The sequence below is a fragment of the Eucyclogobius newberryi genome, unplaced genomic scaffold (assembly GCF_026437365.1).
Source record: "Eucyclogobius newberryi isolate DKJ021-1_F unplaced genomic scaffold, fEucNew1.0.hap1 SCAF_20, whole genome shotgun sequence".
Lineage (NCBI taxonomy): Eukaryota > Metazoa > Chordata > Actinopteri > Gobiiformes > Gobiidae > Eucyclogobius > Eucyclogobius newberryi.
Window position 1 is genome coordinate 22,992,964 of NW_027315835.1, and position 13,423 is coordinate 23,006,386.

Here is a 13,423-nt window from a genome sequence, read left to right on the forward strand (position 1 = left end):
GACTTTTCGACTAGCCTGTATTTATCCTGCTAAAATTTTAAATATTCCCCAAAAATCCTGATAATTTTGTGTACACAAAAAAAGACAATCACTAATCACATTTATTTGTTTTAAAATCCACCATAAACAAATGTTTGTTCTTAGCCTTCAAACCGAAACAATTCACTCGCTATAATAATGTTGTCATTTGGTATTGATGAGGCAGTTGCATGAGTTGACTTGCAGTTTCGCTCGGATTATCTCACAATCGGGTTTGTCCTGTCCTCCGTTTGAGCTTATCTCCTCATCACACACTGAATCCATTAGAGACTCCTTCCAGCGGAAGCTAAAGGAGACAATATGCTTGATTTTAACTTCCATTAAATATCATGCCATACCTATATTAGATGTTGTATTAGATGTTAACCAATCCGTGGTCTTTTTCAGCATTGGGCATTTAGTTTCATAGAGAAAGCTTGGATTAAATTTCTGACAATAACAGGTCTTTAGTATTGAATTGATTTTAGAGAGCTTTAATTGAGATTTTTCTATCAAACATATTCCCGCACATCCACTTACTTGCAAATTCTGGCATTGACCATGTCCCCTCTCCATTCACACAAGGTGATCATGACCGACTGCTCAAACAAAGGAAGGCATTATGGATTCATACTCGACAAACTTTAACTCCAAAAGGCCTTAATGATGAATTTGATATATGTTTCTATTGTAAAAAATATTGTCCTTATTGTTTACAAACCTTTCAATTGTGATAGGCTGGGGTGATATATGGATGTGTATATAGTGCAATCAGCGTATTTATACTACCTGGTGACTATATCCATCATCATTATGTACTCAGATACTCTCTATATTTTTGTTTGCATCTGTAGTGTTTTAATATTATACTGTAGATAAGTTGAGCATTTCCTCATGAATCAACTGACGATTTGTAAATAATATTTACAAATTATCAATTGATTCATGAGGAAATGCACCATCATATTATGAATAGTTAGATTCTGTTCAAGCCCGCGACCCGGCCCCGGATAAAGCGGCAGAAGATGGATGGATGGAGATTCTGTTCAAAGTGCACAATTTATGCATCCTTAACATTTGAGAGAAGACTGAAATCTGAACTGCTAAACTAATCCAAGAGTCCAAGGTATTTCAGAACAGGTTTGTTGGGGACTAAACCACAAGGTTAGCAGGTTTTATATGTATAAAAATGAGAAGATATTGTTGATATATGTTTGCAAAGGAACTAAATAATTGCATATAGTGACCCCCCAAACTCTCCCTATAAAGAAACAGAACAGTTCAGAATGGCTTTGTGACCAGTCTAAGACGTCTGTGCAATATTCATGCTGTGCAATATTGGTGTGCCGCATCTGTGAGGTGGGGTGGATTATGAATATGAATATGAATTGCTCATTAAGACTTTGTGAACAATAATGGAAATAAATTAGTCGTAGTGGGGAAAATGAGAGCAATTACAAAAGTGTTGTGATGACTAGTTGGTAATGTGTGTTTTTGTTTGTGTGTGTTCCAAATGTAGACAATATTCTAAGTTAGATACTTACTCCAACTAAAAGCATGTTTAAAAGCAAATTAAACACCACAAGAATGCACACTATGTCCACTCTGAAGAAATGTAGAACAAAAAAACTATCCTAAGTATGTTTTGGAGGTCAAGACAACATTATAACATTATCTTTAAAAAATAGCTTTTGGATGGTATGTCTCCTTTAATGGTGCCTTGTCCATGCTTAGTCACTGGTCCTGTGTGTTTGCGGAGTTGCATATACCTTGCTGTTATTTTTTCACCCTCTGCTGCTGGTGCGCAAGTCCAGGCGGTTATGAGGGATAAAACTGTGTGACTTTCTCTGTAGATCAGCAGGCGCAGTGTTCTCAGGCTCAGCAGAGGACAGAGCAGTCAGTTTGCCCCTCTGGAGAGACTAGCCTCAGCAGTGAGGTGGAACAAAGGGTTCCCACTGCAGAAACGCACTGTTCTTTACCGTCCATGAGGTTTCTTTCGTATTCTGTAATGAAATATACAGTAGAACATTATTTTCCATGTAATAGTAGTTTCTTTAAGATTATCATGTGGTCTTATTCTTTATTATTTGATGCATGTCAATGACAGAATTGCACTGATGTGCAATTCTGTCATATGTGCAATTGCTGTTGGAATTCATGTGCAATTCATGTGCAATTACTGTGAAATTCATGTGCAATCTATGTGCTGTCGTGACACATATTCATGTGCAATTACTGTCGGGATCACATGCAATGGTATTTATTTATTTATTTATTTGTCTATGGGAGTTTTTATTTATTTATAGGAGATCTTCTACTGAAAGTGTTTTTCAGACTTCCTATAAGTGTATCTACCTCTGGATCTACCTGCGTTGCACCTATGAAATTTCCCCATGTGGGACAATAAAGGAATATCTTATCTTATGTTTGAATAATCATGTATTGTTTTATGTTGCGCCATATGGCCGAAGCAAGTTCCTAGTTTGTGAATTTTGTTCACTGACAATAGCAATGAACTTTTTTTCTGATTCTGGTTCTGATTGTTTTGCATCCCAGACTTAGAAAGCTGTTTTCTTTTCCCCATATCTCGTGTGATCTTTGTGATTATTAAAAAAAAATCTGAATCAGGGACATATGTGCTTCAAAATTGTCATATTTCAACAATTAAAGCACTCTGCTGCTTGCTACAGTGAAACGAAACAATGAGAGGGCGTGGCCAGCTGCTGAGTATCAGTTTTGTCCTCGCTTTTCTCTTATCAACACGTTTGAGATCAATGAAAAAAAGGGGCCGGAGTGAGTTTTTACACAATTAGCTAAATCACAATTTAGCTATCAACAATTAGCAACAGGCAGTGGTCTAATTTTGCCACTTAGAGCTTATTTTATAACATATCTGTACGAGAGTATAACTATTTTTTTGTATTGAATAGTATCTGGTTATAAATGAGTATTTTCTCATTGTCTGAAGTCAGTTTGCAATGCAGGTATCTCAGTTAGTGAAGCTACTGTATGCCTAAGAAACGTGAGATTTTCTTTTCAAACTTGCTTTTATCTTTGGTCATATTCTGCAATAATTCCAAAAGGCATTTTGATTGATTTACTATAAACTTCTAAATTAAAATACCTTTCACTTTTAATTTTTTTTTTAACTTTTGATGCATTTAGTAGCAACATGCACTTATACACAAATAACTGGTATTACACCAGCCAACAAGCTCTCACTGTTCTATTTTATTGTTGTTTTATTTTTATATTCTGCTTTTGAGAAAATTGTTTGTCAGTTTTTCCTCTTCTTCTTCCTCTTTGTTTTCCAGACGTTTGTTACGGGTGGAGTTCAAATATCTTCAAGGTTCAATTGGATGCGAACCAAAACCTTCTTTTCAAACCCAGCCACCAGTTAATATTGGCTCTTGGGTTTTTTGCTCAGTTCGGTGGTTGTTTTGTTGCATAATAACTGGAAAAGTATTAGATGACATTTGATGACATTTTCATTGAAAGGTCATTGTATTGTCAATGGGAAAACCAGTTGGCTTTTGTGAGGATCCATTTACAGGCATAAATCAAATCCAGAGTCAGTCTAATCTTAACTTCATCTCTCAGGTTTGCTGTAACATAAACTAATGATTTAAGCAGGTTACGCTGCAATTTTATTGAACGTTGGTATACAGTGGTACGTGGCCTCCTTTTCGGTCATAGTTTTTACTTCATTTGGACAAAATGTTATCCACATTTTCCTCCTCCTTCAGGTTAGTCATTGTTTATAACTTTTGCGGCTATGGTGTAGTTCCATTTTACACCTGGCCCTAGTTTAGACTGGTATAGTCCTGGTATAGATCGGGTGGTACTCGGAAGGCTTAAAATTAAGCCTTCCGAGTACCACCCGATCTATCACCTAATAAGGTGATAGTTGGTGAGAAAAGTTTTAGAACCACTGGGTTAATTCAGTTGAGGTTTCCTCAATTTGTGACGTAGTTCCAAGTATCTTGTCTGTTTTTAAGTCCATAAATCATCACCTCTATTTGTTCAGTTAATTTCTCCCATATACACAATCCGCTGTGTTTACAGCATGTATTTCATGTATGTTCATTAACATGCACTGTCCCGACCAAATAGAAATAATAAATAAATCATCATGATCAATACAACTGTGTGCTAGGACCAGGAAGTTATCAGGCCAGCTTGAAATGTGTTTAAATGTTAATCTTAAAGGCGGTATGGACGATTTTTCGGCAATTTGAGAACGCAGGCGGAAGTGCGCATGCGCACTCCCCCGTGCGGACTGATACAACACACACGTGCGTTTGTTTATTAGCGCAACGGAGCGCATCGCTCGTCTCCCGTAGATTTCTGTCCACTTCGCCGTCAGCTCGAACTGTCTTTCTCCGTCTTCATTTTGCCCCGTACACTGAGGGAACTATATTATGATAGATCCATACGCTTAGGCACGCGGAAACGTGAGGAGGAACCGCACGCGGCTGCAGGTGAGCGGTAGGTGCGTTTTATGATTGATACGTGGCAGGACAAATGATTTATCCACGCCACGAGGAAATATGATACAAAATTTGCTGAAAAAAATCGTCCATACCACCTTTAAACTCTTGTGTACTTCCCTTGGCAAAACTCAGTTAGTCCTGGGGGGAAACAGCAAAGATCCAAATGTAATGTTTTGTTTGTTATTAAAAAAATATTCTTACTTCTAAAACATGAGATACCAAACTAAAGGTACTCAATAACATGTTTAATAAACAATACAAATTATGCATATTTCAATTCACATTTGTAACGCCCCCAAATCACAAAAGTGGTTGTCTCGGAGGGCAACGGAAATATTTGTCCTTTAAGACAGAAAAAATAACCAGCGACAGCACACATACCAAGCGATGTGCCGCCAGCCGCAGCGTTTTGAGTTTGAATCTTGTCTCTGTTTTTCAGCATGTCCTGCCTTCCCTCTCTTCCCCATGTCACGCTAAGACTGTCCTGTCTGATAGAGCCTATGGGCCAATTACTCCTTTAAAAAGTAATAGTGCTTTGGTTAGTGGTCAGAGAAAATGTCATAGAGATGATTGCTTCAGAAACTGCTTACTTAACAAGCTCCTTAGTCTCATTTCTCAGAGTTGCTCAGATTTTAAAACATGAACTATGTCACTTAGTTTGTTTAATTATAAGTAGCCTCTTTGTGTTTTATGAAACCTCTCCACGGACAGACGGGTCCTGCCGACATACAAATGAACAGATGTGAGCGCACAGAAACCCTTTTGTAAAAGCCCCATGTTGTTTCTTTACTCTGTTGTGCCTGTGTTCATGCTACAGACAGCACTCTCTTCTGAGGAGAACCAAGCTGTAAAACAAGGATCTCATGGGGTGATCATGACCGACTGCTCAAACAAAGGAAAAAATATTGGATTCATATGAATTAAATATGAATTTTTCGGTGATTCCTTATCAAAACGCTAATAGTCCTACAAAGGGATGTCAGGCTTATTTATGATTATTCAGCTAACAATATAATTGTAAGAACTGAAACTTAGATTAAATTATATCTAGTCCAAAAAAAGTAAACCTAAATGTAAAGTTTTTAAGTAAAGTTTGTATTTCTTTAATGTTTGGTTATGCTGTCAATATTCATGAATAATCTAAAAAAATTTGGCAGAAAGGCTTTTTTGGACAGCTCTAGCTTGAACTGGGGATGAGAGAAGGAAGGACATCCAGCAAATTGCCAGAGCTGGGATTCAAACTCACAACACTGTGGCCGACTGCACATGGAGCCAGGCACATGTGCTGCTGCCTTAACCACTCTACCACCAGGCAGCCAATGATTTGGAATAATCTTAACACAAACATGTTATATTGTTAGATCTGTTGAATTCAATGAGATATTATTTTTTGTAGAATTGGGCCAAAAACTAATACTGAACAATCATTATCTCATTTCATTACAGGTAACTAGAAATGACAGATATTGATCATGATGTTTTATTCTGCAGAACACTAATGTAAAATCCAGAACATAAATATTGCTCTGTGTGTTCTCAGCTGTAAACAGTTGGCCTTTCTGTTTTCAGCAGCAGTGTCACCATTTCGGTGGAAGGAGGAAGCCCTGTGCGTGCTTAAGTCTAATGACATTCATCTGATGACATTCATCTCCATGAGTGACTCAGTCTGATGACCTCACCACTGCGCATGCCAAACCATGTCTGTGTGTCAGCTGCAGTTGTAACAAAACATATTTTTTGGTTGATGTTTGTTGTTGTCTTTTCTTGGCTACATATATTTGATAGCTTGTAGTCTTACACCTTCTCCAGAACCATATCGCAGGTGTGCAGAAAGGTGTATGGTCCGTTGTCCCGGTTCATTGTTGTCGGTGCATGTTTCTGTGTCTCGATGCCCTCTCTGATCCAGCTGGTGGACTTGTTTCTCTCAACTCAAATGCCTCTGATGTTGTTCTTGTTCATGATTGGGTGTTCTCTCTTACTATTATCGGATATGGCAGATTTGAGGTTTTCCTGTTCTGCATGTTCTTATATAGTCGACCTCGTCCAACCTATGCTACTACAATACTATCAATATTTCTTTGTCTCTATCTTTGTCCGCTATTGGTCAATGTAGGGCAGCACATTTTTATTTTACTTTTAAACTCTTTTTTCATAGTTTGTATTTTACTATTATTATTCATTGTTTTACATTACACATCACACCGCTCAAAGTTTGGGAATTGTGTTCTGAATACTACAAACAAATTGTATGTTAGCCTTTCCATTTTAGTTTTCAAAACAATCATGCTTTAGTTTCAGATAGAGACTTTTGGTTAGATATGAATTGTGAATTTAATATGTGACTAAAATATATCTACGTGTTGTAAAAGTTTGCAATTGGTTATAACGTTTATGTTTGTTGGCTGGCTGTCAATGGTTGGTTGTAGTGTCAAAAAATTGCAGACAGCAGCTCATGAAAAAAACAATATAGTAAGATCACTAAGGAAAAATATGTATTGTATATGGAATGGTATTTCTATCTAGCTACAGTATGTTCCCTTTGCTATCTGCCCACAAAAAAGAACTATCAGATATTGGATCTCTTCAAAGCCCCGCGTCTAAAGCTTTGCTCTTGACCGTCAGCCAAAACCATTAAAGGATAAGTTGACATTTCAGACATGACAGGCCCGTCACACTACAGATGTGATGAATCGACCTGGGATTATTGTTAAACCTCCCTGCGCCCTTTGGGATTCAGACGGTTCCCACACACTTTCCCTCTGTCAATACCTCCTACACTTCCTAACCCTCTCCCCTTCGTCATACCTCCTAACCAGCTCTGTCGCACTGTCCAATAGTATGACTTCTGCGTTTTTCAGAAAATGCAAAAATACCATTGTATTCTTTTCTCTAGCTTTTGCATGGCTCCCTTGGGTGCTAGATACTGATCATGGTGTGATTGTATATGGGCGTTAATGTAAAGTGAGGTGACTTTATATGCAGTATTTAGGTGTAAATGATAGTGGCAAATTCAAATAAATAAGACCATCAAAGCTTGTATGGAAATCAGTGTATGGTATGGCAGTGGCATAATATGTAAGCATCCAAACCTTTGACCAGTGGGTAGCCAATTTGAAACCCACATACTCACCAAACCTCTACAGAAATAGTTGAACAGGAAGGGCATCCTGTGTACATATTTTTTTTTCTAAATAAAGAGAAAATAAAGCAAAATTACTATGCAGCTGGTTAGCTCTGGTAAATTATGACAAACACAAAAAACTACTTTATAATAATTGCACTGTTAGGGATCATCTCAAAATGGGTTGAAGCTGAAAAGACTTAATTTTTTTCGTCTCTCTTTGGACCCCCTCCCCCCCTCAAAAGACTTTGTCTCGCTTCACATAAAATTTCACGCATTGATAAAACGATAGTAGTTTGATAGACCCTGCTCACCTCTAGTGAACATCCCTGAACATCCTTTGGTATGTTTATCAGTAGAAGTTATGAACTCTCAAATAATGTCACCTGTCGCACATGTTTGTTTACTCAATCCACATGGTCCACGGGCCCTAGGGGCCCTACGACCGTCCCATTCAACCCAAATTGTGAGATGACCTCATTGAGGATGAGAAAGTGAGAAACTAATGTTTCTTGTCAAAACCTGTAATTGTCAATTGCCTGTGTTTAGACCTTAGTCATGTCAGAATGACAGAAGCGGTACACGTCGTTTCGTCTCAGTGAGAATCTCATGTCTTCTGTGATTGGCCGAAACCTCATGCGGGGTTTGTTTTGTTTCCTTCTTCCGGTCAGTGCGTTGGCACGTTACTAGAGCCAAATTTTCTTGATCATTTGCTGCGCCGCGTCTTGCTGTAAACTTTTCTGCACCAGCCCCGCTCCCTGCGCTGGCCACGGCGCGCCGTGCTCCGCGCCGTGATCCCCCGCACGCATCTGCCTTGCACGAGAGTTTTTTAGCATTTCAAAACAATTACTGCCACAACGATGTATTGAAGCTTCAAAGCAACAAAAAGACGAAATGTAGGTTCAACAGACGAAAAATATTACGTCTTTTCAGCTTCAACCCATGTTGAGATGATCCCTTAATAGCCTTAATAATGCATGCTTTATTAAGGTTATTAACAGTGTAATTATATTGTAGGTATTACAAGGTGGTACTGCTCAATGCTCAGCAGTTGTTAAATTGTTTTTAGGCTGCATATCTTTTACCCAAAATCACAACAGTTGCTTCAAAGGGCCAATAATGGGAACTCAACCATTTGACATTTTGGCATCTCTACTTACTTTAGTGATCAAAATGCACTGTCTTGTCAAAATACTACATGCAGGAAGTCTCTATCACATCAGTTCATATTTTGAACTGATCTCAATTCATACACGATATAATGGTCAAAATGAATTAATCAAGCAAAGGTAATGTTGCTTCAAAGTATTGTGACACTCATAGAAGTAAAGTAAAAAATATTTAGAAATGGTTTAACCTTCAAAAAGTTATAATGTTCATAATTTGAAGTTAATATAATCAAAATTACAAAACAAGAAATAATGAACAAAATGTTGAATTTTAGCACCAAAATTAGACAAACTAAATATCTAAAGGAGCAATGCAAGATACACAAATCTGCATCTTAAATATATTACCCAAATATAATTATTTTGGTGTCTGAAAACTACTCTGAGAGGTAAAATATTTTATGATTGATACGTGGCAGGACAAATGATTTATCCACGCCACGAGGAAATATGATACAAAATTTGCTGAAAAAAATCGTCCATACCACCTTTAAACCTTTCGTCTCTCTTTGGACCCCCTCCCCCCCTCAAAAGACTTTGTCTGGCTTCACATAAAATTTCACGCGTTGATAAAACGATAGTAGTTTGATAGACCCTGCTCACCTCTAGTGAACATCCCTGAACATCCTTTGGTATGTTTATCAGTAGAAGTTATGAACTCTCAAATAATGTCACCTGTCGCACATGTTTGTTTACTCAATCCATTTTGAGATGATCCCTAACAGTGCAATTATTATAAAGTAGTTTTTTGTGTTTGTCATAATTTACCAGAGCTAACCAGCTGCATAGTAATTTTGCTTTATCTTCTCTTTATTTAGAAAAAAAAAATATGTACACAGGATGCCCTTCCTGTTCAACTATTTCTGTAGAGGTTTGGTGAGTATGTGGGTTTCAAATTGGCTACCCACTGGTCAAAGGTTTGGATGCTTACATATTATGCCACTGCCATACCATACACTGATTTCCATACAAGCTTTGATGGTCTTATTTATTTTTTAAAGTCCCCCAGTAAATTTACTTCAACCCACCATTGCTCCTAATGCCTCTTTTTACTTACTTTTTTTGCTTCTTCACATTTGAGAGCTGTATATTTCTCGTCTTATATGTGTAGTTCCGGGAAGTCGCATAATGTGAGTTTTGACGCATGCAGCGGTGGATTACCTGCGCCTCCTTTGTGCTTTTGTGCGATATGTTATCAGAAATCTGCTGTTACCTCTGTGATATGATCAGATAGACCATGGTTCCTGTCTTGGAGCTGGAGTAAATAGGATTTCCCCGTACAATCACATTTGGCTGTACTCCTTTATGAGCAGCACTGTGCCGGAGCGAGGTCCTTGTAAGATTTGCTTCATTTACTTTGCCTGCATTAGCTCATAACAGCATTAAACGGGCCTGGTGGTCTCGATGGTGCAGTGCTGGTTTTGTTATACCATTGTTAGGAGGATGTAAAATGGTACATGCAAAAATGGTTTGGTTTAAAGTTACACAGAAGTGGTTTTGGAAATTCCACCCTAAAATGGAGATGGTGATGCATTTTGGCTTAAAACAAACAACGATATAATCACAATTTTCACTTCAATTGTCTAATTAAAAACACACAAAATGAAAAAGCAAGAACATTGTAATTTGACTCTGTGTATTCGAATGAGTATCGTGCGTATTTGTCCACACAATGGGGAAATTTTGGAATGCTTTCCACATGATTGAATAGAACACTTTGAAATTTAGATTCAAATTAAAATTTGATTTAATACACAGCCACATTCCAAATGTTCATAAGTTACCCCAAACACCAGCTTTTTTGTGTACGAAATGTGTGGTGTGTGACTCTGTGATATTTGTCAAATGTGTGAGACTCAAGTGCTGTTTAGAAAGTGCTAATAGCATCAAAATATGTTGATAACACATTATTTGAACACTTTTAAAGTCGTTGGTTAGCCACACACTTTCACATTAATGCAGTTATCCTTCATATTTTTATTGAAAAAAGTATGCTATTACTGTTACACAATACAAACATTTAAAACATTAAAGGTGCTATAGGCCAATGGTTCTCAACCTAAGGGCTGCAAAATGATTTCAGGGGGTCCCCACATAATTGGAAAAAAAGGAGGGAAAATGTACACTGTAGTACAGGTTCTTTAATAGGCTATTTTAATTTGGATACCACACAGATAATAAAAAAGAATGTAATTTTGAACTCAAATCAACAGTTGTTTATTTAAAGGTGCTACGGACGATTTTTCGGCGATTTGAGAACTCAGACGGAAGTGCGCATGCGTACTCCCCCGTGCGGACTGATACAACACACACGTGCGTTTGTTTATTAGCGCGACGGATCGCATCTCTCGTCTCCCGTAGATTTCCGTCTCTTCAGAGACAGCTCGAACAGTCTTTCTCCGTCCTAATTTTGTCCCGTACACTGAGGGAACTATATTAATGCGCTTAGACACACGGAAACGTGCTGCTCTCATGGGGACGAGCTGGACGCGGCTGCAGGTGAGCGGTAGGTGAGTTCTATGATTGATACGTGGCAAGACTAATCGGCAGTCCACGCCACGAGGAAATAAGACTCAGATTTGGGCCAAAAAAATCGTCCATTACGCCTTTAATACAGATTATGTTTTTTAATATTTTTATGAAATACATCAAGATTGTTATAAATCTTTTCAGTAAATATATGTTTTTTGCGTGATTTCCCCCCCAATATTGAGACTTATTCAATCTAGTTTCGATAAAATTTTAGTATGGATTATGATCTGAATATTTTATTGTTTTTTAGTGTTATGATTTTTACAATCCTTGCTAATAAACATAGTTAAGTCGGCCTAACTATGCTAACAGTAAACCGCATTATAAGCTAAGTCACTATACTATGTTCCTATTGTTGATTGGCACTACCTACGGCATTAGAATCGATTTGGTGACTTAGCAGGGTTGACATTTGCTAATTAGCAGTGAATCTATACATTATTCCTCAGACAGTTTGTATTTTCATTCAGTCCTGTCTATTAACACAAAAATAAACCGAGAATTGCCACTATTATATTCAACATCAACCAACCAGCTTTATCAATGACACTATTCCTCATCTCCTAACCCTGCTGACATCCTTCTTTTCTCTCTCTCTCCTCATAGAGCCGGAGTGGGCGTCGTTGCCTCTGGGTGTGTTCGTTTGCCAGGCCTGTTCCCTGCTGCACCGGAGCATCCCGCACATCACCAGGGTCAAAACCGTCCGGGACACGTGGGAGCCTGACGAAGTGGAGGTAAAAAGTCACGCACTGCTGAAACATGGCCACCAACAGTGAGACAGGAACAGCATTTACAACACTGGAGTACATTTAACAACATTACACAAATCTAAGCTCGTTCTACTCTACTGCTCGTTCGCGTGGTACACTGTTAGCAAGCTAATCCTTCTGGCTTCCCAAAGTTGTGAAAAGCGCTCATAAACTCATCACAGTGAATTATCAGGATGCTTAAAACAAGTAAGAAAGTGAAGAACACCGCTGCAGAAAATGTGGAACGCCGTCGGACTGCAGCAAACTATTTCAGTTAGCTTTTTTAGGCAATCAAAATTAGGCACATCACATTCATTTATTTTTTATTTATTTTACACAATCTTCAATCTTTCACCTTTTGGCTTAAATCTAGTCTTTGCTACTACATTTTGCCTCTCTGCTATATTTTCCTAGTGACGTGTGTCAGAAATGAAATTACTCACATTAGATTCTGCTGTTTACATGCCACTTCAATAATCAGATCATGTTCCTTTTGTTGTCCATGTAAATGTGTCTAAGGATACATAAAAAATTTACTTTTTTGTTGTTTTAAAGGGTGTGATTATCTACATCCATTGCCATGTCATCCAAGACTGCATTAGCCCTCGCTTAGTGACAACAAGTCTTATTTCCATTATCATAAATTTGCATTAACATTTTCTAAAGGGATTGATTTTTCAGTTGTGGAAATAGGACACTGAGCATCCACAATGACAATGATAATGTTGTTCTTTCTAACAAACTGTCGTTATGGTAACGACCTAATGAGGAGTTATTTCTTGGCATGTTGTCGTAAAATATTTCTTGCCAATGATAAGTGTCGCCTACAGTGAGCGAGAATTTCCAAAGAATCAGCACATTTCAAAATACTTTTATCTTAGGTGTGGTTATTGAGCAATCCAGCTACTATATGAAGGCAGAATTAAAAGTACATGTCTGACAAATTATGTGGTTAGCTGTCAATCTTAGTGTTGTACATGTATGTAGAACATTTAATGTCCTACATACATGTCCCATTTGGTCGAAGTCTGTCAAAAAGGGACATCTTCAAATTCAATCCGAATATCATTTTTTCTTTGTTATTATGTTAGTCCTATCTTTGTGTCTGTGTGGGTTTGTGTCATCCACTTTTTTGTGATTGCCTTTTTCCTTGCTGCCAGAAGAAAGTTCCAAAGCAGGGGTGGGCAAACTACTTTCAATCTGGCCCGCCAAGCTTGTCCAAGTAATATTAAAAAAATAATATTTGCCCTCAGGCATCTGTCTGCACTTGTATCCTTAATAAATATGACGTGAAATGAATTAAATAGCCTATATTTGACAGAAAAGTGATATTTTATTTGA

The 13,423-nt window shown here is 37.8% G+C and overlaps 1 protein-coding gene across 1 annotated transcript in view; it reads left to right on the forward strand.

The window, feature by feature from the left end:
• LOC140369239 (arf-GAP with dual PH domain-containing protein 1) overlaps positions 1–13,423 on the forward strand; it is a 51,786-nt gene that overhangs the window by 14,525 nt on the left and 23,838 nt on the right. Inside the window, exon 2 of the mRNA XM_072456514.1 lies at positions 11,940–12,067. Within this exon, the coding sequence (XP_072312615.1) occupies positions 11,940–12,067 (128 nt within the window). The remainder of the gene's footprint in view (positions 1–11,939; positions 12,068–13,423) is intronic.